This window comes from Oncorhynchus kisutch, linkage group LG9, assembly GCF_002021735.2.
Source record: "Oncorhynchus kisutch isolate 150728-3 linkage group LG9, Okis_V2, whole genome shotgun sequence".
NCBI classification, from domain to species: domain Eukaryota; kingdom Metazoa; phylum Chordata; class Actinopteri; order Salmoniformes; family Salmonidae; genus Oncorhynchus; species Oncorhynchus kisutch.
This window is the reverse complement of record NC_034182.2, coordinates 23,102,530-23,127,883: the sequence shown is the minus strand read 5'-3', so window position 1 is coordinate 23,127,883 and position 25,354 is coordinate 23,102,530. Positions and strand designations below refer to the sequence as shown.

Below are 25,354 nucleotides of genomic sequence, written 5' to 3'. Positions count from 1 at the left end.
CACTAAGTTGACTGTGCCTTTAAACAGCTTGGAAAATTCCAGAGAATTATGTCGTGGCTTTAGAAGCTTCTGATAGGCTAATTTACATAATTTGAGTCAATTGGAGGTCTTAAAATATAGTGGGGAATTTTTTATTTAGATTAAATGTCAGGATTAAATGTCAGGATTAAATGTCAGGATTAAATGTCAGGATTAAATGTCAGGATTAAATGTCAGGATTAAATGTCAGGAATTGTGAAAAACTGAGTTTAAATGTATTTGGCTAAGGTGTATGTAAACTTCCGACTTCAACTCTATGTGCATGTGATCTAATTCACCATATATCCCTTCCTCCATTGTGTGGCCTGTGTGTTAGTTAACAGTTGAAGGTTTAAACCCAGTAATACGTTGTTCTGTTGAGATCACCCTCTACACACACACACACTTTGTTTTACTATCCCTGTGGGGACCGAAACATGTATTCCCATTCAAAATCCTATTTTCCCTTAACCTAACCTTAACCCTAACCACCCTAAACCTATCACCACCTCCTAAACCTAACCCCTATTGCTAATTCTAACCCTAACCCTGATTGTAACCTTAACCGTAAACCTAACCCCTTAGCCTAAAATAGCCTTTTTCTCTGTGGGGACCCGGCAAAATGTCCTGATTTTTCCGATTTCTCCCGGGTTCCACTATCCTTGTGAGGACTTCTGGTCCCCACAAAGATACTAAGAAACACACACCGTCTAAACCCAATAATAGTGTTTTGTTGAGATCTCCTGATCCTGTGCCAGATCTCGTACGCCTGGGTGACTCATCCTCCCAAATGTAATTGGATGTTCTAATTGGTTTAGCCAGACAAAGGGGGAGCTGTGCTGCAGATTCTGGGAATGCGGTATGTGCTTAGCTAGGCGCAGAGATGAGCTGTGAGACTCAACAAATCCTGTATTGTAAAACAGACTACAGTATGCCTGTAATTTTCAGTTTGAAAATCTCTAGGTTGCTGATAGGATATTATTATCAGAAGGTGAAAGGAACTGCACAGTTGAAGTGCTGCGGCTCTAGGACAAACTACACTCCCTCAAGCTTGCTACGCAGATGTGGATATTTGGTTTACTTTCCTTGTAGCCAGCACTGGTGTGTTTACATCAGATAGCGTTGTGATAGCGTTGGGGTCAATTTTAGTTCAATTCTCCTGTCCGTTGAACTAGTATGCAATTCAGTTCCCAAATTGATTGGTATTTATATGGAACAGACCTCTACTCTGCTAAATAGATACTGTAAGAGATAGTTTTGATAGGGTTGAATACTAACTTCCACCTACATCAAATGTTCACTTTTCTACTTAACGTGGAAGTTAGGATTTGCCCCATAAAGGCTAACAGGGTAGACAGTGGCTCATGGTTTGGTTCCCCCTCTGTGTGTGTTGGTGGGCGTAGGGGGTGTTGTAATACTTCTGTGTCAACCCAGCCGATCATGTGATCCTGTTCTGCAGTCGACCGTACAGTCCCAGCAGTCACTTTAGCCCTGCAGAGCATGCAAAATTAACCATTTATCTCTCTCTGTCTCTATCACCCCCCCCCCCCCCACCACCACCACCACCACCACCACCACCACCAACCCACACCCACACACACACACACACAATAACAGCTCAACTGTGACTCTATGCTCTACATCCCCTCCTCCTGCCACTGTTTGGAAGTCACGAGTCAAAACAGTTTGAATCTAATTAGGTGTCATTGTCACTGCTGGTTTTGACACTTCAGTATTGTTACATTCATGTATCCCAGAGCCACATACCTCAAACTCTATATAATGTTCTGGTGGCCCTGATGTGATTTTGTGGTGGTGGAGCTATATTGCCTTGCCGTAGGTCTGCATCAGTTAGCTACGTGCAGCTGAGGAGAATGGTACATACATTATTGGACAGCCTGTATTTCTCCCTCTAAAAGCATACTAATATCACAGTGGTGTAGGCAGGCTACATGGAACCCATGTGTATTGGAAGGAAGATAGCGTGATTGCTCAAGATCTTGCCATAAATTCCTGTGGTTGTTACCTCGGTCTTAGTTCCTCCCTCTTCCCTGTTGAGCCCGATGATGATATTGTTCTAATGCCACTTCTGCCACCTGATGGTCATTGGGTGTAAGTGACTAAAAGCTCCGCTCTGGTTAGAAGTTACCCCCTGGGCACAGTTCTGCGATCAGCTCACCCTCACCACTAGAGGGGAAATCAGAGCTTGTCTTCAATGTTAAATGTATTCGTTCTTGGTGCTTGTGCTACTTTGCACAAGCACCAAGAACGAATACATTACTAATACACTACGTGTAAAACTGACCTTAAATCAGTGCTTAGCTGCATCTCACTTCATCCTATCCCTATTCAGATTGCAGTGGCAGGTTGGAGAGTGGGTAAAGGTAGTGATATTGACCTCCCTACTATCTGTGTATTGTATTTCTACTGTCTGTGTGTTGTAGTTCTACTGTCTGTTTTGTAGTTCTGGTAGTCTCCCTAATGTGTGTGTTGTATTTCTACTGTCTGTGTGTTGTAGGTCTACTGTCTGTTTTGTAGTTCAACTGTCTGCGTCTTGTAGTTCTGATAGTCTCCCTACTGTCTGTGTTTTGTAGTTCTGGCAGTATGGGGAGTGGGTGGAGGTGGTGATCGATGACAGGCTGCCGGTGAAGGATGGGAAGCTACTCTTTGTCCACTCTGCCGAGGGAGGAGAATTCTGGAGCGCCCTGCTGGAGAAAGCCTACGCCAAGTAAGGAGGGATGAGGGATGGGAGGAGTTTAGAAAAAGGAGAGAAGAGGGTGGTTAGAAGGATTGTATACATGGGCTTTGCATTTATTTCACTCTGTATATGTTGGTATGGGTTATGATATCTGTAAGTCGCTCTGAATAAGAGCGTCTGCTAAATGACCAAAATGTAAATACAAATGATGTAAAATGATATGTCTATATGCATACGTCCTGTGTGTGTATATTGTACAGAAATGTCTGTTTTTAAATAGTCTTGTGATACAGAATTGTCCACCCTCGTTGCAGGCTGCATGGCTGTTACGAGGCCCTGTCGGGAGGCAGCACGTCAGAGGGTTTTGAGGACTTCACAGGAGGGGTAACGGAGATGTATGAGCTGAGGAAAGCGCCCTCTGACCTCTACAGTATCATCAGCCGGGCCGTGGAGAGAGGATCGCTGCTGGGCTGCTCCATAGACGTCAGTACTCAGATTTGTTATGTTCATTTCTTCGATTATGTCATAGAAAACACTGCCTATTTTAATCAGCTTAACGCGGTGCTAAGAACCAGGATGTTTCGCATGATGTCATCATTTTCGCAGACTTTGTCATATCATGTCCCTGACTGGAACATGTAACAGTGTGTCAAGAGTCCCTGTGTGTGTATCCTCTCAAATCAAGTCAAAGGATGTCACGTGCACCAGGATACAGCAGGTGTAAACAGCACAGTGAAACGCTTACTCGGACTCTGTCTTCTGTCCCCAGATCACCGGTAGTCAGGACATGGAGGCTGTGACCTTTAAGAAGCTGGTGAAAGGTCACGCCTACTCAGTGACCGGGGTCGACGAGGTGAGCCAATGACTGCTCTGGTTCGAGTGGCACTCAGGGGTCAATTCCCCCAATTGCATCATGTGTTAGTGGAGTTCCGGGAACAGACAGACACAAAAGACAGCATTAAAACGAATACAAAACGTCTCTACCTTTACCTGTACATCAACCACATTGGAATTGACAGAAGGGTGGCCATTTCCCCAGCTACGATACATCTGTGTAATGCAGTATCCCTCTCCATCAGGTGGTGTACAGGGGGAATATGACCAAACTGGTCCGCATCCGCAACCCCTGGGGAGAGATAGAGTGGACTGGTGCCTGGAGTGACAAGTAAGAGAAGGAAACACTGTGTCATATTACCTATCATATAACTAGTGAGAGTGGTTTTATACTGCAGGTGTCATATTACATATCATACTGTGTAACTAGTGAGAGTGGTTTTATACTGCAGGTGTCATATTACATATCATACTGTGTAACTAGTGAGAATGGATTTATACTGCAGGTGTCATATTACATATCCTACTGTGTAACTAGTGAGAATAGATTTATACTGCAGGTGTCATATTACATATCATACTGTGTAACTAGTGAGAATGGTTTTCTATCCCTTTTGATATGGAATACATTCGGTAATGTATTTTCATTTGCGAATATTTTAGCTCCAGAGAGTGGGAGAGTGTGGACCGGTCAGTCAGAGGGCGACTCCAGAACCGCAGTGAGGACGGAGAGTTCTGGTGAGTGTGTATTTGTGTCACCAAGTCGGATGGCCTCTGGGTACGATACTTGAGAGAATGTGTGAGTTGTTGCGTCATATACACGACAGACTGTCCCTTCCTCTCCCCTTCCCCCTCCCCTGCCTTGCACCTCTCGCTCTCTAAATCCCTCCTCTCAGGATGTCATTCAGCGACTTCCTGCGTGAGTTTACGCGTCTGGAGATCTGTAACCTCACAGCAGACGCCCTGGAGGCCAACCAGCAGAAGAAGTGGAGCTCAGCCGTCTACCAGGGGGAGTGGAGGAGGGGCAGCACGGCCGGGGGCTGCAGGAACTTCCCTGGTGAGGAGGGAGGGAGGATATAAAGAAGTGGTACACAGTTGATTAGAAAATGTCTTCTGATAACTCCCCCCCCCCCCTCCCCCACAATACTTAGCCACATTCTGGATCAACCCACAATTCAAGATCGACTTGCAGCACCCCGACACAGCCGGCCAATCAGATTGCAGCTTCCTGGTGGCGCTGATGCAGAAGGACCGGAGAAAGAAACGCAAGGAGGGCAAGGACATGGAGACCATCGGATTTGCCATTTACGAGGTGTTGAGGTGTAACATGTATGAATATGCCTAGATCAATTATTCTCTATCTCCTTTCAGTGTGTGTTAAACAACAGTGGGTGATACTGAAATCCGAATTCTATTCTACTATAGTAAATGGTTCTACTAAACTCAAATATATTTCACACACGGGCCTCACATAGACAACTGCATGCTCGACTTCAATTTTCTATGGAAATCTCTACAGAACTCAAATTCCTTGTAATAATTTGACAAGTATACTAAGGGTTGTACATTTCCTATACTATCCTATGGTAGGAAAGTGTCACTAACAAATATGTTCAACCTTTTATTCAAATAACTTATGTCCTACTCCTAACGTTTTATTCCACCATTGGGCCATTACCTAATAAAAAACCCTATACAGGCCTTTGCAGACACGGTGAGCATTAGCTTGGTTTTATTTGACAGTCAGCCGTGTAATGATAATGGTGTAGGTGCGCTATGTTAGCCTTTCCTACCTATTATCTAACTTGCAATAATTTCAGTGGGTGTTGTATCAGATTGAACTCTATTTCCTCCACTGTCTTCTCATATGCCCATAAAACAAAATGTCAATTCCACTTAAAAGGCTCCTTAACTATCCTTCTACAAGTAATTATAGATCGTATTTCAACTAATACAAAATATGTTGAGGGTTTTACTAGTTCCTCAGGGTGTAGGGTAATATACGTCTTATAGGTATTATCTTTATCATACCCTCCTTTTCTTATACAATGACATAACTCCTTCCTGTCGTCCTCACTTCCAAAAATTCCCTTCTTATACTATTCCAATGTCATGCCTTTATCTACATGCTGTTCCTCATCCTCCTCTTTATCAAAAATCCACTTAAAACAGCTCTCAGTCCTCAGACCAAATAACCAATTCTCGATTCGTTCTCCCCCCCCCCCCCACTGCACATTTCACTCACACCAAACAAACACATAAGGACAGACAACAGTTTATTTCTATCTTCCAGGTGCCCCATAGGTTATCGCCTGTTTCAGAACTTTCACGCTAGATACAGCTTCTGCTCCCTAACTACTTTTGAGTACCCTTCCGGAAGTTACCCCAGCACCCCCAAGAAGGCGAGCTACTGTTCTTAATACATATAACATATAACACACATTGACATACAACAATTACCACACATTCATTGACTTATACAGGCACATTTTTAGGTTCCTTTGTTTTTATAATTACAAGAGGGAGGCGGCGCTTTTACATACCAGCGAAACACTGAATACCCACTTCTTTTAAATTACGGACTTCGATATAACAGGTGTCTGCTTACCATACAATTTGGTGATCAGAGAAGGTGGTTCAGGTTCCGTGCAGTGGCGTTGCACTCACTCCCTCCTGGCAAGCTCGCCAAATGTTGGCTCTGTTTTTCTGTGCTCCGTTTTTTAATTAACAAATAAGGAACACTCAAAATGTGCACAATTTAAAAAAAAATCCAAATACAGCTGTAGACAGAAGATCAAACATCACACATACAACTGATGTCTCTCCTGAGTTCTGCAAAATAGGAAAAGTCCAAGTAGCTTTTATCATGCTTTTATCGTGCTTGTAGTCAACCCCCTGTGATGGAACTGCCTTAGTCATTACCTTCTACTCATGAGACCAAGCCCATGCATCCACAGCTATACAAACATAGTTTCAGTGTTATCTAAAGGCTCAGCAGTAAATGTCCCCAAGTTGATTTATAGTGGTATGTCTGACTAGTCTCTTATCTCTTTCACCCCAATTTGACCCCAACAGAGGCAAGAGACGTTTTCTTATTTTTCTATATTTTGCAAGGCAGTAGGATTGACTGTATGTTTCTATCTAACTCTTGTCTTTCTGTGTCTTTCTACAGGTTCCTAATGAGGTATGTATTTTCTGCTGGCCAGTATTATTTTACATTGGGTTGTGATGTAACTGTGTAATAATTGAAACACTTGTTGGACAGCATAACTGTATTTGAGAGATATTTAGTGCATTAAAAATCTGTTGGAGAGTGCATTAAAACCTCTTAGGGTTCCCTTCACCCCCATTCCCGCTCGAATCCCGGTAACGGGATTGATTTGACAACATCCAGTGAAATTGCAGCTTGCCAAATTCAAAAACAGAAATACTCATAATAAAATGTACAAAACATACATCAAAATAAAGCTTAACTTGTTGTTAATCCAGCTGCCATGTCAGATTTCAAAAGGCTTTATGGCGAAAGCAAACCATGCTGAGGACAATACCCCGCATACAAACACAAACAAATCATATTGCAACCAGCCAGGTGCTACACAAAATTCAGAAATAATGATATAATTCATGCCTTACCTTTGAAGATCTTCGTCTGTTGGCACTCCAAAATGCCCCAGAAACATCACAAATGTTCCTTTTGTTCGATAAATTCCTTCTTTATATCCCCAAAATGTCCATTTATTTGGCGCGTTTGATTCAGAAATACACCGGTTCCAACTCGCCCAACATGACTACAAAGTATCTAATAAATTACCTGTAAACTTGGTCCAAACATTTCAAACAACGTTCCTAATCCAAATTTATGTATCCTAAAACCTAAATTATCAAAAAAAATGTAACGCTCCAAAAGACTTGAGTCCCTTTGTGTCACACATGGAAAGGAAAGGAATACTTCTTAATTTCTCAAAGGAAAAACAAATTTCTAAAGACTGTTGACATGTAGTGGAAGCCATAGGAACTGCAAGCATATTTCTATTAAAAAGGGATTACCATAGAAAACTAATGGAAAACACATTGAGCTCAAATTATTTTTTACCTGGGTGGATGCTTGGGGTTTCGCCTGCCAAATCAGTTCTGTTATACTCACAGACATTATTCAAACAGTTTTAGAAACGTCAGAGTGTTTCTATCCAAATCGACTAATAATATGCATATCCTAGCTTCTGGGCTTGAGTAGCAAGCAGTTTACTTTGGGCACTCTTTTCATCCGGACGTGAAAATACTGCCCCCTAGCCCAAAGAGGTTTTAAGAACCTGTTGGACAGTGCATTAAGAACCTGTTGGACAGTGAATTAAAAACCTGTTGGACAGTGCATTAAAAACCTGTTGGACAGTGCATTAAAAACCTGTTGGACAGTGCATTAAGAACCTGTTGGACAGTGTTTCATAGCTGAAGTGGAATGTGGCCAAAAGGCCTATATTGACCTGCATGTCTCAAAGGTCAATGTGGCTTGTGCTTAGGCTCACATCCAATTGTCTCATATGGAGATGCATGGTAGCATTCTCCTAATTCCTATGATAGCATAGACATAATGTCAGGGATTAGAGGTCAGGGGTGCTTTCCGTTTGTCTCAGTATGCGGGCGGGACAGGGGTTAGAGGTCATTAAACAAATTCACACATAGAGCTTTCCCTTCTCGCCATCCTATCAGTACATGGGTTAGGTTAATCTAGTTTAACTAACTCACTCATACTGCTTTCCCCTGCCCTCTGTCCTTAGTATGTGGGCAGATCAGGGGTTAGAGGTCAGGGAGTTCATTTTCCCCCTGCTCTCTCTGTCCTCTCAGTACGTGGGTAGATCAGGCATCCACCTGAAGAGAGATTTCTTCCTGACGCACGGTTCCAGCGCCCGCTCTGAGCTCTTCATCAACCTGAGAGAGGTGAGCTCTCGTTTCCAGCTGCCCGCCGGGGAGTACATCATCGTCCCTTCCACCTTCGAACCCCAGAAGGAGGGAGACTTTGTCCTCAGGGTTTTCTCTGAGAAACCAGCTAACTCAGAGTGAGTAATATGGAAACAGAGTGGTGAACAGGACATATGAGGAGATTATGGACGATAGACAGGCAATTAATTTAATGTAAGGACATTGATAATAGTGTTCTTTTCTGTCTGTGTTAGAGAGCTGGATGATGACGTCACAGCTGAACTTCCTGCAGAGGTGAGGGGAAGAGACAAGGGCTGAAATGGCACCCTGTTCCCTATATAGTGAGTTACGTTTGACTAGGGCTCTGGTCAAAAGTAGTGCACTGTGTGGGGAATAGGGTTCCATTTCAGATGCAGACCATGGAGAATCCTGTTTGATTAACAAGCCCATACTGTAACATGCCAACACCAGTACTACCAACAAGAAAGAAGAGTTGACGTTCCTCTGTATCTCTGTTTCAGTCTCAGCTGGACGAGAGCCAGATTGACGCTGGCTTCAAGAGTCTGTTCCGACAGCTGGCTGGGGAGGTGAGGAGACTCGGGAGGGGAAGTGAGGGGACAGCAGGGCGAATGGGCTGATGGGAACTGTAGTATTTCCTCATGTTCTGTTTCTGTGTCTACAGGACATGGAGATCAGTGCCACAGAGCTGCAGACAATACTCAACAGGATCATCAGCAAGCGTGAGTGCCTAGGAATAGAATTAGAGTATTGTGCTTTATACAGCGCATTCGGAAAGTATTCAGACCTCTTGACACTTTCCACATTTTGTTACGTTACAACCTTACTCTAAAATTTATTAAATTGTTTTTTTTTCTCCTCACAAATCTACACAAAATACCCCATAATGACAAAGCAAAAACAGTTTTTTCTCTTTTTTTTTTGCACTTTTATTATAAATAAAAGAAATCGGAAAAATCACATTTACAGACATTCAGAGACTTGTCCTGAAGCCACTCCTGCGTTGTCTTGGCTGTGTGCTTAGGGTTGTTGTCCTGTTGGAAGGTGAACCTTCGCTCCAGTCTAAGGTCCTGAGCGCTCTGGAGCAGCTTTTCATTAACGATCTCTCTGTACTTTGCTCTGTCCATCTTTCCCTCCATCCTGACTAGTCTCCCCGTCCCTGCCACTGAAAAACATCCCCACAACATGTTAACACCACCATGCTTCACCGTAGGAATGGTGCCAGATTTCCTCTAGACGTGATGCTTGGCATTCATGCCAAAGAGTTCAATCTTGGTTTCATCAGACCAGAGAATCGTGCTTCTCGTGTTCTGAGAGTATTTAGGTGCCTTTTGGTAAACTCCAAGCGGGCTGTCATGTGCCTTTTACTGAGGAGTGGCTTCTGCCTGGCCACTCTACCATAAAGGCCTGATTGGTGGAGTGCTGAAGAGATGGTTGTCCTGCAAGGTTCTCCCATCACCACAGAGGCACTCTGGAGCTCTGTCAGAGTGACCATTTGGTTCTTGGTCACCTCCCTGACCAAGGTCCTTCTTCCCCGATTGCTCAGTTTGGCCGGGCAGCCAGCTCTAGGAAAAGTCTTGGTGGTTCCAAACTTCTTCCATTTAAGAATGATGGAGGCCACTGTGTTCTTGGGGACCTTCAATGCTGCACACATTTTTTGGTACTCTTCTACAGATCCGTGCCTTGACACAATCCTGTCTCGGAGCTCTATGGACAATTCCTTCGACCTCATGGCTTGGTTTTTGCTCTGACATGTACTGTCAACTGTGGGACCTTATATAGACAGGTGTGTGCCTTTCCAAATAATATCCAACCAATTACATGTACCACAGGTGGACAACAATCAAGTTGTAGAAACATCTCAAGGATGATCAATGGAAACAGGATGCGCCTGAGCTCAATTTAGAGTCTAATAGCAAAAGGTCTGAATACTTACGTTTTTTATTTAACCTTTTATTTAAGTAGGGAAGGTATTTTTTTAGGCAAGGTAATTAAAAAAAAAAAACATTTGCAAATAATTTATAGAAACGTCTGAATACATTCTGAATGCACTGTATCTCTGTATATGTGAGCCTACTCGAGATCTTTCACAATCCTTCGAACGGAGACCCACACTGTCGGTCCTTCCAGGCAGATTTGGATTTTACAGATGCGTATAAATCTCTTTTTCTCTGTCTCTCTGTCTCTCACACACACACACACACATACAGACAAAGATCTGAAGACAGATGGATTTGGACCGGAAGCTTGTCGCACTATGATCAACCTGATGGATGTATCCTTGGTGTACTTCAATCAATTCTTTATACAGTACTAGTCCCATCTGTCTGGTCTTTCGTCTTTTTTCTGGTGTCTCTGTCTGGTCTCTCTCTGTGACTGTCTGTATAAACAGGGTTCCTTGACCGTGTCCTTCAGACTGATGGTAGTGGTAAACTGGGACTGGCAGAGTTCCACGTGCTGTGGGAGAAGATTAAACGATACCTGGTGAGCCGAGCTGAAAATCCTGTTCTCCTATTCACTTGCTTAATTCACTTGAACTGAGCCTTCGCTCTCGTCATTAGTTCCTTGTCCAGTCTCCGTAGAGCATTTGCCCTCGTTTCTCTCTCAATCTCTGTCCCTCTCTGCCTTTGCCTCTCTCTCTCTCTCTCTCTCTCTCTCTCCCTCCAACCCTCCACCAGACTGTATTCCGTCAGTTTGACCTGGACAAGTCAGGCACCATGAGTTCCTATGAGATGAGGATGGCTCTGGAGGCAGCAGGTCCAGTAGCTCTTTCCCTTAAACCTCAATCTGTTTTTTTTCTTCTGTAGTGCATCATCACTACTTTTATTTAGCCACAGTACGGACACATGGCGAACCGACAATAACTGAAAATAGAAATGCATACGTTTCACCCATTGTTCCCTATGAAAGCATATCTGGTGGGTTTAAACCCATTTTAAATGGTTCCTGCCTTTGTAAATTTTCTGTCTGTGTCATCAGGCTTCAAGCTGAAGAACCACCTGTTCCAGCTGATCATTCTGCGCTACACTGAGGCCGACCTGACAGTTGACTTTGACAACTTTGTTACCTGCCTGGTTAGGCTGGAGACCATGTTCAGTGAGTACAGTCAAATCAAATCACATTTTATTGGTCACATACACATGGCTATCAGATGTTTAATGCGAGTGTAGCGAAATCCTTGTGCTTCCAGTTGTGACAGTGCAATGCCATAATATCTAACAAGTAATCTAACAATTCCCCAAAAACGACCTACTACACACAAATCTAAAGGGGTGAATGAGAATATTTACATATAAATATATGGATGAGTGATGGCCGAGCGGCATAGGCAAGGTGCAGTAGATGGTATAAAATACAGCATATACATATGATATGAGTAATGTAAGATATGTAAACATTATTAAAGTAGCATTATTTAAAGTGGCATTGTTTAAAGTGACTCGTGATCCATTTATTAAAGTGGCCAGTGATAGTGATGGCTGTTTAGCAGTCTGATGGCCGTGAGATAGAAGCTGTTTTTCAGTCACTCTGTCCCAGCTTTGATGCACCTGTACTGACCTCGCCTTCTGGATGATAGCGGGGTGAACAGGTAGTGGCTCAGGTGGTTGTTGTCCTTGATGATCTTTTTGTCCTTCCTGTGACATCGGGTGCTGTAGGTGTCATGGAGGGCAGGTAGTTTGCCCCCGGAGATGCGTTGTGCAGACCGCACCACCCTAGGCTGTGATACAGCCCGACGGGATGCTCTCGATTATGCATCTGTAAAAGTTTGTCATGGTTTTGTGTGCCAAGCCAAATTTATTTAGCCTCCTGAGGTTCACCACACTATCTGTGTGGGTGGACCATTTCAGTTTGTCTGTGATTTGTATGCTGAAGAACTTAAAACTTTCCACCTTCTCCACTGCTGTCCCTTCGATGTGGATAGGGGGGTGCTCCCTCTGCTGTTTCCTGAAGTCCACGATCATCTCCTTTGTTTTGTAGACATTGAGTGAGAGGTTGTTTTCCTGACACCACATTCCGAGTGCCCACACCTCCTTCCTGTAGACTGTCTCATCGTTGTTGGTAATAAAGCCCACTACTGTTGTATCATCTGCAAACTTGATGATTGAGTTAGAGGCGTGCAGTCGTGGGTGAACATGGAGTATAGGAGGGGGCTGAGCACCCACTCTGGTGGGGCCCCAGTGTTGAGGGTCAATGAAGTAGAGATGTTGTTTCCTACCTTCACGACCTGGGAGCAGCCCGTCAGAAAGTCCAGGACCCAATTGCACAGGGCGGAGTTGAGACCCAGGGTCTCCAGCTTGATGATGAGCTTGGAGGGTACTAGGATGTTGAATGGTGAGCTGTAGTCAATGAACAGCATTCTTACATAGGTAATCCTCTTCTCCAGATGGGATATGGCAGTGTGCAGTGTGATGGCGATTTCATCGTCTGTGGACCTATTAGGGCAGTATGCAAACTGAAGTGAGTCTAGGGTGGCCGGTATGGTGGAGGTGATATTATTCTTGACCAGTCTCTCAAAGCACTTCATGATGACAGAAGTGAGTGCTACGGGTGCTACTAGTCATTTACTTCTTCGGAACAATGGTGGCCATCTTGAAGCATGTGGGGGCAGCAGACTGGGATAGGGAGCGATTGAATATGTCCGTAAATACACCAGCCAGCTGGTCTGAGCATGCTCTGAGGACGCGGCTAGGGATGCCGTCTGGGCCAGTAGCCTTGCGAGGGTTAACATGTTTAAATGTTTTAATCATGTCGGCCACGGATAAGGAGGGGGGGGGGGGGGTGCAGTCCTTGTTAGCGGGCCACGACGGTGCACTGTATTATCCTCAAAGCGGGCAAAGAAGGTGTTTAGTTTGTGTGGAAGCGTGACGTCAGTGTCCGTGACGAGGCTGGTTTTCTTTTTGTAGTCCGTGAGACTACGTCTTGTGTCTGAGCCGTTGAATTGCGACACTACTTTGTCCCTGTACTGGCATTTCACTTGTTTGATTGCCTTACGGAGGGAAAAATGTCAATGTTTATATTCGTCCATATTCCCAGACCTCCATGGTTAAATACGTTGGTTCGCGCTTTCAGTTTTGCGCAAATGCCGCCATCCATCCATGGTTTCTGGTTAGGGTAGGTTTTAATAGTCACAGTGGGTACATCTCCAATGCACTTCCTTATAAACTAAACTCACCGAGTCAACTTATAGATAGATGATATTCATCATCCATACGATGTCCTGTATAAGGTATATTTTACACTGATGTTTCAGATTGGCCAATGATGTATGATCTTGATCCAAATGTTCAGAATAGTGAATGTCATATTCGTATGGGTGCTTTACATTTTTAACTGACTTTCGTAACACTACTGTACCTACAGAAACCTTCAAGACGATGGACGCAGATTCTGATGGAGTCATAGAACTCAACTTCTTCCAGGTCTGATCTCAAATTTCTATCTCTCTGTTACGTTTTTGTTGTTCAGTTGATCGGAGTATAAGAGTGTTGTCTCAGTCATAGCTAGCCTACACAGTTGAAAGGGGTTCCTTGTTATGTGATTCTTATGTCACTATTCATAATGAGCAAAGTTCTGATGATGTAAAAGTCAAATCAAATCATATCAAATGTTATTAGTCACATGCGCCGAATACAACAGGTGTAGAACTTACAGTGAAATGCTTACTTACGAGCCCCTAACCAACAATGCCGTTTAAAAAAAATACAGATAAGAAATAAAAGTAACAAGTAATTAAAGAGCAGCAGTAAAATAACAACAGTGAGACTATATACAGGGGGGTACCGGTACAGACGCAATGTGCAGGGGCACCGGTTAGTTGAGGTAATATGTACATGTAGGTAGAGTTATTAAAGTGACTATGTGCTCTCTCCCTCGCTACCTCTCCCCCTCCTCTCTGTCTACAGTGGATCACCCTGACCATGTTTGCCTAAAGATGATGGACTCACTGATGTTATTGCACCAGACTACACTAATGTAATTTCAGAAGTGCCTTTCTCTGGCTCTTCCTCTCTGCACTGCAGGGATCCATGGATAAAAAAAACTTTTAAAAACTTGAGTAATGTTTACAACATTTAATATGGGGATCATGTGCCAAAACATTGCCTGTTACCTTAGAAACAGAGGGAGACAACTCTACTCACATGGCGCCACAACATAGAGGAAGACGGCAGGGAATTTTGATACTGCCTCCTATTGGATAGGAAGGAAACTTCCTAAAGTTTTTGTTTTACATCTTGTGCCAATTTTCACAATTGCCTTGTCATATTTTCAACGTTCCTTTTGGAAGCCATTTTGTGACCTGTGTTTCAGGAATAGGCAATGGGAGTGTTGGCATGGCGTTTGGGTCAAAAGGATTTTCTCTGCTGAGAAAGAAGGCAAAGAGCTATTGTAATTTGGAAGTACTTCATCATCCTTAGAGGATCGAATCACCCGCATGACAATTTGTTTTAGAAGTCGTGTATGTCAGTACTTTTCAGTGGGAAAACCACAATATCCTTGTAATGCCGCATACTCAAAACTTGATATCCTCATTTTTAATGGATGCCAAAGACACTTCAAGGATATCCCAGCTTTTTATTAAAAAAAAAAAAGTTTAGTGTTCCAAGGGGAACATGAAACTACCCACTGGGCACAGACGTCAAGTCAACGTCTATTCAACGTCATTTCATTGAAATGACATGGGAACAACATTGATTCAACCAGTGTGTGCCCAGTGGCTATTTGTATTTTAGTATTTGTGATGTAGGTTATAAGCGATGACTGATTTTTGATTGGAATAGCAGGCATCAACCCGATCGCATGTAATGTCAGATGTATTCATGGATGGAGGAGGGTAAAGTACAGTTGGAGACATTTTGCCAAATAGACTGAGGGAACCAGAAACAGTATGACACTCTTATTGCCATGACATTCAATTCTATAGTTGCCATTTTTCTGTGTAGATTGATAATAAAATGTCTTATATGCAGTATGCAATCACGACTGTTGTTTACAGTGCGCACTCTGGAATTGTGTTATGCTCGCTCTTATTATGGAATTATGTACCTTTTCCATTTCTATCTATACAAAACTTCAATAAACCTTTCCGGAACACAATTATATTCATGTGGTTATGTCATAATTTGGGTTTTGAGCAAAGCTAACATCTCTTCCAAAAATCAATATCAGACTCATGGAATGTGTCCCATTGTAAATGTATAAACCCACGAAGAATACTCCCAAGTTTTTTCCTCAAACTTTTCTGAATTTATAATTCACACAAGTGAGTATTAGAGGGGGAAAAAGGCGAAGCGAGAGGATTTACTCAGCCCACAATTTGTCTGTGAGAGTGTGTCCCAAGTGGGGAGGTCTATGAGAGTGTGTCGATTTACATTAAGCGTATTTGATCGAATAGAAGTTTCATAATGTACTGAATGTGAAAACTACTGTTGTTCACATGCGTATATGCCCTCTCATTGGCTAGAATGGCCCCACCTGATCTCACCTCCTCCCGTCTGCCTTCCATCTTTGAGAACATTTATTTCCATTGTTAGAGCGGTCATTTGACTATCTAGTCACTATAATAGACAATCTTCGGTATCATTAACCAATAAATCCTCCAATCGACTTGATCACATGAATAAATATAAACTTTAGTAAGCACATTCATATTAAAAAAAAGAACAAGAGCAAAAATAACACTATGTCAACAACTAATGTACATTAGACAGGATACATACGCTAAAATACATGTACAGCAGATCCATAGCTTTCTCATTGTTAAGTTAAATCAAGACATTTACACATGCAGCTCAATAGTAAGTTAACATTATCAACTTATAATAGACAATAATAATAACGATAAACATTTTTGAGACAGCCTGTAGAGTCGCGCATGACAGGAATGTACACCATCGTCTTGAAAATGGGAAGAATGTTTTAAAAAGAGGGACTGTGAGCGTGAGAGGTCAGCCAGTAAGTGACTGTTCCACACAGCTCTAAGAGCAGGCAATCTTGTGTCAAAAGCAGGTCATTGGGTTTCAGAACTTCAAGGCGGTCGGTTTCTACTGATCCAGAGCCAGTTTTACCATAGAAATTTAATTCCTAGAATGGGTTTTGCACCTCAGACCAAGGCAATCTCACTTACACTTCATTGGTACACTCAAAATGGCCGCCAGTCCACCCATTGTCTTAAATGGGATTCCCATTGTAGGAATTCTATTTCGATGAGTTTGGTGGTTGGTTCCATTCATTCATTTAGGCGTTGGTGTTGTTGTATTCCATGCGGGTGACCATGGTAGAGATCAGTTTCTCCAGCTGGATGGCGCGGTGCTGGCCTGTCTCAAGGACTTCCTCATGGTTGGCCTTCTCCTCACTGTCGTAGTCCATCACAGCCCTGTTGGTTATCAGGGATAGGGCGAACACACGCATGCCGCAGTGACGCGCGGCGATCACCTCGTGAGCCGTGCTCATGCCTGAGAGAGAGGGAGAGAAAGAACGTTAGAGCAGTACAGACATAGGGAAAATACGTTTGATAACCGCATCAGTTATGTTTCCTCAATATAAGGGAAGATTTTGAGTTCAATATGTCAAATGCAATGAATGGAGCATTGTGACGGTCTTGTGATTAAGACTAGGGGAAGGCACGGTGGAGATGAGACTTACCGACAGCGTCAGCTCCCAGTTTGTGCAGCATGCGACACTCCGCGATGGTCTCGAATGAGGGCCCGCCCAGGACGCAGTATACGCCCTCGCGCAGGAAGTCACCGTAGCCTAGTTCCTGTCCCACATCCACAGCCAGCTGCTGCAGCTCTCTGTTGTACGCGTCAGACATACAGGGGAATCGCACACCGAACCTAGGAAAGTGAGAGAGGGAGGGAGGAAGGGAGAGATGGTTACACCTCAATGCCACAAAACTAGAGATGCACGATAAATAGGTAAGCATATGGGAATGGGCCGATATTAGCTAAAAATGCCAACATTGGAAAATCTAGTTTAACGCCGATGTGCAAAACCGATGTCAAAGCTGACGTGCATACCTATACAACACAGGTAGATGACGTGCATACCTATACAACGCAGGTAGATGACGTGCATACCTATACAACGCAGGTAGATGACGTGCATACCTATACAACGTAGGTATATGACGTGCATACCTATACAACGTAGGTAGATGACGTAATGACGCCACGAAAAACACAGCGCTACATGTGCAACACGGCGTTCCTAACCGAGCCCATCAATGTCTGCCGTGTGGATCTATTTTGGTGTTTCGAAGGAAGATAACAAAAAGGCCATCTGCAACGTTTGTGCTGCTGTTATTTCCCGAGGAGGAGAGAAAGTGAAATCTTTCAATACCACAAACCTAATTACTCATTTGAAAGTGCATCACCCCCCCCAGACGTTCAGCGACTACTTAGGAAAAAAAAGCTGAATAAAAACAAAAGTGCACACTTCCAACAACTAAACAAGTTGAAGTCGAGCAGTCATTTGAAAGAGCAAGAACATTTCAGCGAGACAACTCAAAGGTGAAATCCATTAATGCCAAGATAATGGAATTCATTGTCCTTGACAGCCCCGGTACACACTACCAAGTAGCCACTATTTTTCAGATGTTGCCCTACCGGAGTTACACAGTATTGTTGAAACTCACCTCCGTGAGCTACTTGCTATGAGCGTCACTCTTATTAGCTTCACTACCGACATTTGGACGAGCGATGTCAGCCCCACGAGCATGCTGAGTCTGACAGCACAGTGGGTCAATGAGGATTTCGTACTGAGCAAAGCCGTATTGCATTCTCAAGAATGTCCTGGTTCTCTACCTCTGTTGTCATTTCAATGGCATTTGAGAACATGTTTGAAACTTGGAATCATGAACACACTCCTAGCTCCATTCGAACAACTGACTCGAGAAATAAGCTCATCAACTGCGTCTGCAGCAGACGTGATGTCATGGCATTGAAACTCCTGCTCCACAAAACTGCAGACAGACCGTGGGATGCAAACTTGAGGCTGTGAACAAGCGATTAGGTGTCATTCTCTCTGAGCCTCTTCACTGTGTCGCCACCATGCTCGATGCTAGGTACAAGTACCGCTACTTCGACGCAGACAAGAAATGGGGTTTACGTGAAATGTTACATACACAGCTGGACAAGATGGAAACGGACACAGTGACATTGTCCACCGAGGAAGAGAGGCCACGGACGGACAGACTGAGCTGAAACTTCACTGCTTGACATGTACGATGAAATCCTGGTTGAGAATGAAACGACAGAACAAACTAACAACGAAACAGCACAGCAAGTAAGTGAAAGAAATAGGTTTTGATTATGTTTTACTGGTAATGGGGACATACGTAAATGCCAACAAAATAACTTTTTGGTTAGTGTATGTGTGTGTGTGTGTGCGCGCGTGTATGTGTGTATGTTTCAACTATTTAACTGTACTAGAATGCTTAAAAGGCCACTAAAGTATTAAATAGCGGTATCAGGTTTTTTGGCAAGGAAAATATTAGATCTCGGTATCGGCCAAAAATGTCATATCAGTGTATCCCTACACATAACTATTGTGAGCGTAAAGAAGTTAAACAAAATTCTCTCTGTCATGCACACACACACACACACGCCAAGCCTACCTGTCGTCGTTTACTCCAGCAAGTGGGTTGCTGCCAGCAAAGCCGGGCATGTTGATGTGGTCTTTCATGATCATGATGTCTCCCACTTTGAAGTCCTGGTTGAGACCGCCAGCAGCGTTGGTCAGCATGACCGTCTCTACACCCAGCAAGCTGAAGATACGCATAGGAAGGGTGATCTGGAACACGCATACATTCCCAGTCAAAAGTTTGGACACACCTACTCATTCAAGGGTTTTTCATTATTTGGAATCATGTAGTAACCAAATAAAAGTGTGAAACAAATCAAAATATATTTTAGATTCTTCAAAGTAGCCACCCTTGCACACTCAACACACCTCTCTCAACTAGCTTCACCTGGAATGCTTTTCCAACAGTCTTGAAGGAGTTCCCACATATGCTGAGCACTTGTTGGATGCTTTTTCTTCACTTGTTGGATGTTTTTTCTGCGGCACAACTCATCCCAAATCATCTCAATTGGGTTGAGGTCGGGTGATTGTGGAGGCCAGGTCATCTGATGCAGCACTCCATCACTCTCCTTCTTGGTCAAATAGCCCTTACACATCCTGGAGGTGTGTTGTGTGATTGTCCTGTTGAAAAACTAATGATAGTCCCACTAAGCACATACCAGATGGGATGGCGTATCACTGCAGAATGCTGTTGTAGCAATGCTGGTTAAGTGTGCCTTGAATTCATTTTTTACCATTTTTACCACTGACAGTGTCACCAGCAAAGCATCCCCACACCATCACATCTCCTTCTCCATGCTTCACGGTGGGAACTACGCATGCGGAGATAATCTGTTCACCTACTTTGCATCTCACAAAGGACAGATTTCCACTGGTCTAATGTCCATTGCTCGTGTTTCTTGGCCCAAGCAAGTCTCTACTTCTTATTGGTGTCCATGGTTTCTTTGTACTAATTCGACCATGAAGGCCTGATTCACGCAGTCTCCTCCGAACAGTTGATGTTGAGATGTGTCTGTTACTTGAACTCTGAAGCATTTATTTGGGCTGCAATTTCTGAGGCTGGTAACTAATGCACTTATCCTCTGCAGCAGAAGTAACTCTGGGTCTTCCTTTCCTGTGGCGCTCCTCATGAGAGCCAGTTTCATCACAGCGCTTGATGGTTTTTACGATTGCACTTGAAGAAACTTTCAAAGTTCTTGAAATTTCCCGCATTGACTGACCTTCATGTCTTAAAGTAATGATGGACTGTCATTTCTCTTTGTTCATTTGAGCTGTTCTTGCCATAAAATGGACTTGGTCTTTTACCAATTAGGGTCATCTTCTATATACCACCCCTACGTTGTCACAACACAACTGATTGGCTCAAACGCAATAAGATAAAGAAATTCCACAAATGTACGTTTAACAAGGCACACCTCTTAATTGAAATGCATTCCAGGTGACTACCTCATGAAGCTGATTGACAGAAGGCAAGAGTGTGCAAAGCTGTCATCAAGGCAAAGGGTGGCTACTATAAACTTTTGACTGTCCTCCACAATAGTATGGGGCTTGCCTGTCCTCGCCACTCGGTAGCTCACCATATAAGAATCTTCTAGCCCTTTCTTATTAATGGTATCTGTTGCTTTTAAACACATCTTACTACTCGAAAGTCGTCTTTATTTTCACTCCAAAACCTCCGGTGGCTTATTTTTCAAATGGTTATGTTTCGTTTCTAAATGTCTGCGCAAGAGTGAAGGTTTCCCGTGAGAGAGTAACGTGATTGGATGTTAATTATTTGGCTAGGATACCTGTATTTGACTATTGTGTTGTTATTTCGCTGAACACTAGATGGTTTAATTTTATTTTGGGCAGTGAAATGAGGCTACACAGGGAAGAATAAAAAATTTAAAAATCACCCAAATGTATAACCCCGTTGGAAAATATAAATGTTCTGTTTAAAAATGTGGGGGAAAAAATAAATATATATATATATATATATATATATATTTGATGTACCCCCGACAGCATTGCGCATACCCCACTTTGGGAATACCTGGGCTAGTTGATTTAATACTATGTGTTTTTATTCTCTTTACTTCTATGTATGGTATATTTTACCTGTGTATTTGACTGACTCATCTTGTTGTCACGAAAGGCATAATAATGAATCCATCTTCTCTACCTATCATTTAAAGTAATGCAGAAGAACACCATATGTCTGAATCCTACAGTTTCTACATGGTATGTTGGTAAGACAGACATACCTTCTGGATGGCGTATCCCTCGTACAGGTGGAAGCGTCCCTGCATGCACACGCATGGCCTTCCCTTCAGTGTCCCAAACACCAAGCGTCCAGCATGGCCATGCACTGTAACATACAACAACCAATTAGAATGCACTGACGACGCACAGCAACCAATCAGAAAACATCTTATAGAACCACACTTAGAAGAAAAAGGTGATTTCTATGGAGAACCCTTTTGGAAACAAAAAGGGTTCTCCTATGGGGACAGCCAAATAACTCTTTTGGAACCCCTTTTTTCCTAAGAGTGCAGCTGTTTTTCATAGGCTATAATCTGAGCCCAGAATTCTTCCTAGTTAGGTAACATGGCCAACGTAGACCCCATATACCTTGCCCTATACATCTGCAATGCAGATTCACCAAATAAGAAAACAAGTAGACAGATATACACTACTACTACATGCCTGTGCTCTGGGGGAAGTTGGGGATGTCCTTGTAGTTGAATGCCACTTGGTCTTTCAGCATGTCAGCCAGTCCTCCCATTCCTGAACCACACACGATGCCAACCACGGGGCGAACGGAGGTCTGGGCCAACAGCCAGTCTGCTGTGGCCTTGCAGTCCTCGAAGCTGTACCTGAAACTCACAGAAATAAGAGAGATAGACGTTAGAATATAATTTACTTATAGTAATACTTTATAATAAAAACAAATGGATGTCGTGGTCAATGCGATCACGACACATAGCTGATGTGCCACCGGGTGTTTCAGAGTGTCTATGGGAAGTTGAAGTGTGTGTGTGTCCTTAATAAACATATGTTTTCTGAGCAATAATCTAAGTCTGTGTGTTAATGAGTGTGAGGCTCCATAGTGTCGAATCTCCCAAGGACACAAACACACACACATGAGAGGATTTTTTTTTTCTTATTCGATAACATGATTTCAACTATCATTTAATCTCACTGAAAATATCAAATTCTTTCTGCTGCCCCAATCGCATGTGACTCGTCCGATCCACACAAATCCATTTCTAGTGTTTCATCTAAAATTACACACACACACACACACCTATATCCTCCACTTGCACAGTTGACCATGTGTGGTAGACCTACAGTAGCACCACATTGAATACAAGTTGCGGATGAGTACTGTTAGTAAATACAATGATATAATGATGCAATTCCATATTAGGCTACGCACTTGCCCGCATAACAATGTGAGAAGCACGTCCAGAACACGAAAGGAATTAATGAAATTTAGCTAATAGTCTATGCTACTCACCCGGTGCTTGAGTCTGGAAACATGATAAAGTAATGTAATGTCTCTTGAATCCTCTCAAAAGCAGCGGTTTATCAATTGGCTTAATGCAACTGCAGCAGATAGACTTGTCTGACGGCAAAACGTCAAGCGGAAAAAAATCCTTACAAATGTAAAATTAAAATAAATACATTAAAGTGATAGGCCTATTTATAATAATGTTATAACATTTAAACGGTCAAAATCTTCAGTTGAAAACCGTTGAGCTGTTTAGTAGCCTTTCAGTTAACTGTTAAAATGCTTTGGCGCTCGATTCGCTGATCAGTGTTTAGTCAGCGGTGTAATTATAGACCGAGCCCCTCTCTGTTATCCCTCCCCCTGAGTGACGCAAATAGATCCCGAGGTTTGGATTGGTCTGCACAGCACACCTCCTTTAAACTGCGCAATTATGGACAGAAATAATGCACTGTGACTGGTGGAAATATGTAGTACATCAGTTTGAGTTTATTCTAGGGCAAATCCCGAGACGCCTCTTCAGAATGGTCAGCACATCAGAAGCTTCAAATAAATATTTATCAACAATGGGGTGTAGCCTAGGGCCTAGGCTACTGATTGTACCACGCCTATTTCATACGAACCATCTGCTGTTGATCACATGAAAAAGCGAAAGTTTTTTAAAAAACGTATGTGGCTTATTTTTCAGCATTTTATGTATCGACAAGATATACTATGATGATGGGGATTCACATAAGGAAGTGACTCAACAGCCCGGACATGAATTATGCTTTTGTTTTGAATATCACGCGTGACTCGATATACTTCTCTCATCACAACCCACCGATGATTATTGCATTATTTGGGTAATAGGCACCGACACACTCAAAGAAAACACATGGAAGCGCGCGCAAAACCCATGTAAAAATGTTGCAGCCTGATCTTTGGCAGAAATTAGCAAAGACAGAAAAGTTGCTCAATATTTTTTAAATCTTTGGATCTACCAGTTCTTCCAAATATAAGAAAGAAGCTCTAAAACGAGTGAAATGGTCCATGTGTGATGGACACCACATCCCTCTTGCCTCCATTTTTTGTGTAGGGAAATAAACATAGCTATTTGACACTTGACAGCTTAGTAATTAGAGCGTTGGGCCAGTAACCTTGAAAGATTGCTGGATAGAACCCCTGAGTTGACAAAGTAAAGATACGTCAAGGCAGTTAACCCACTGTTCCCTGGTTGGCTGTCATTGTTAATGAGAATTTGTTCTTACCTGACTGGCATAGGTAAATAATGGTTAAGAAATAAAATAGTGCCTCTACGTTTTGTTATTCTAAAATGGATTACATTCTTAAAAATGCTCAGCAATCCTCAGCAGTCTACACATAATGACAAAGCGAAAACAGCTTTTTAGAAATGTTTGCACATGTTTACAAATAAAGAACAGAAATACCTTATTTACATAAGTAGTCAGACTCTGCTATGAGACTTGAAATTGAGCTCAGATGCATCTTGTTTCCATTGGTCATCCTTGAGACGTTTCTACTACTTGATTGGAGTCCACCTGTGTTCAATTAATTTGATTTGATATGAATTGGAAAGGTACACACCTGTCTATATAAGGTCACACAGTCGACAGTGCATGTCAGAACAAAAACCAAGCCATGAGGTCGAAGGAAATGTTTGTAGAGCTCCGAGACAGAATCGTATCGAGGCACAGATCTGGGGAAGGGTACCAAAACATTTCTGCGGCATTGAAGGTCCCCAAGAACACAGTGGCCTCCATCATTTTTAAATGGAAGAAGTTTGGAACTAAATCAAATCAAATAAAATGTATTTATATAGCCCTTCGTACATCAGCTGATATCTCAAAGTGCTGTACAGAAACCCAGCCTAAAACCCCAAACAGCAAGCAATGCAGGTGTAGAAGCACGGTGGCTAGGAAAAACTCCCTAGAAAGGCCAATACCTAGGAAGAAACCTAGAGAGGAACCAGGCTATGTGGGGTGGCCAGTCCTCTTCTGGCTGTGCCGGGTGGAGATTATAACAGAACATGGCCAAGATGTTCAAATGTTCATAAATGACCAGCATGGTCGAATAATAATAAGGCAGAACAGTTGAAACTGGAGCAGCAGCACAGTCAGGTGGAAGTTGAAACTGGAGCAGCAGCATGGCCAGGTGGACTGGGGACAGCAAGGAGTCATGTCAGGTAGTCCTGGGGCATGGTCCTAGGGCTCAGGTCAGTTGAAACTGGAACAGCAGCATGGCCAGGTGGACTGGGGACAGCAAGGAGTCATCATGTCAGGTAGTCCTGGGGCATGGTCCTAGGGCTCAGGTCCTCCGAGAGAGAGAAAGAAAGAGAGAAGGAGAGAATTAGAGAACGCACACTTAGATTCACACAGGACACCGAATAGGACAGGAGAAGTACTCCAGATATAACAAACTGACCCCAGCCCCCCGACACAAACTACTGCAGCATAAATACTGGAGGCTGAGACAGGAGGGGTCAGGAGACACTGTGGCCCCATCCGAGGACACCCCCGGACAGGGCCAAACAGGAAGGATATAACCCCACCCACTTTGCCAAAGCACAGCCCCCACACCACTAGAGGGATATCTTCAACCGCCAACTTACCATCCTGAGACAAGGCTGAGTATAGCCCACAAAGATCTCCGCCACGGCACAACCCAAGGGGGGGGCGCCAACCCAGACAGGATGACCACAACAGTGAATCAACCCACTCAGGTGACGCACCCCCTCCAGGGACGGCATGAGAGAGCCCCAGCAAGCCAGTGACTCAGCCCCTGTAATAGGGTTAGAT

General features: G+C 43.2%; 2 protein-coding genes across 6 annotated transcripts in view; one reads left to right on the top strand and one right to left on the bottom strand.

Annotated features, from left to right (window-relative positions):
- The window catches only part of LOC109896910 (calpain-1 catalytic subunit-like), a 30,510-nt gene extending 14,927 nt beyond the window's left edge, over positions 1-15,583 (top strand). For 2 of the 3 annotated variants that reach the window (XM_020491361.2, XM_020491362.2), the window contains exons 5-22: positions 2,613-2,746; positions 3,031-3,199; positions 3,486-3,569; positions 3,796-3,881; positions 4,214-4,288; positions 4,447-4,607; positions 4,702-4,862; positions 6,723-6,734; positions 8,393-8,604; positions 8,722-8,761; positions 8,989-9,054; positions 9,150-9,207; positions 10,696-10,760; positions 10,901-10,969; positions 11,164-11,242; positions 11,465-11,581; positions 13,847-13,905; positions 14,389-15,452. In XM_020491361.2, coding sequence (XP_020346950.1) covers positions 2,613-2,746; positions 3,031-3,199; positions 3,486-3,569; positions 3,796-3,881; positions 4,214-4,288; positions 4,447-4,607; positions 4,702-4,862; positions 6,723-6,734; positions 8,393-8,604; positions 8,722-8,761; positions 8,989-9,054; positions 9,150-9,207; positions 10,696-10,760; positions 10,901-10,969; positions 11,164-11,242; positions 11,465-11,581; positions 13,847-13,905; positions 14,389-14,415 — 1,674 coding nt within the window. In that variant the 3' untranslated portion in view covers positions 14,416-15,452. Of the gene's footprint in view, positions 1-2,612; positions 2,747-3,030; positions 3,200-3,485; positions 3,570-3,795; positions 3,882-4,213; positions 4,289-4,446; positions 4,608-4,701; positions 4,863-6,722; positions 6,735-8,392; positions 8,605-8,721; positions 8,762-8,988; positions 9,055-9,149; positions 9,208-10,695; positions 10,761-10,900; positions 10,970-11,163; positions 11,243-11,464; positions 11,582-13,846; positions 13,906-14,388 lie in introns of all 3 variants that reach the window. The other variant, XM_020491360.2, reaches the window with a different exon arrangement.
- On the bottom strand, positions 15,045-24,124 carry LOC109896923 (purine nucleoside phosphorylase-like). Of its 3 annotated transcripts, none has more exons than XM_020491379.2 (6): positions 22,566-23,721; positions 21,752-21,921; positions 21,310-21,413; positions 19,101-19,276; positions 17,129-17,319; positions 15,045-16,938 (listed from the first exon to the last, which is right to left on the bottom strand). In XM_020491379.2, exons 1-6 carry the CDS (start codon positions 22,586-22,588, stop codon positions 16,721-16,723), a joined length of 882 nt encoding a protein of 293 aa, XP_020346968.1. In that variant the 5' UTR covers positions 22,589-23,721; the 3' UTR covers positions 15,045-16,720. The 3 variants fall into 3 exon arrangements, with proteins under 3 accessions (XP_020346968.1, XP_031688035.1, XP_031688034.1); XM_031832175.1 differs by lacking the exon at positions 22,566-23,721 and adding an exon at positions 23,987-24,124 and having other exon boundaries at positions 16,096-16,938; XM_031832174.1 differs by lacking the exon at positions 22,566-23,721 and adding an exon at positions 23,807-23,935 and having other exon boundaries at positions 16,096-16,938.
- Between the last annotated feature and the right edge of the window lie 1,230 nt (positions 24,125-25,354).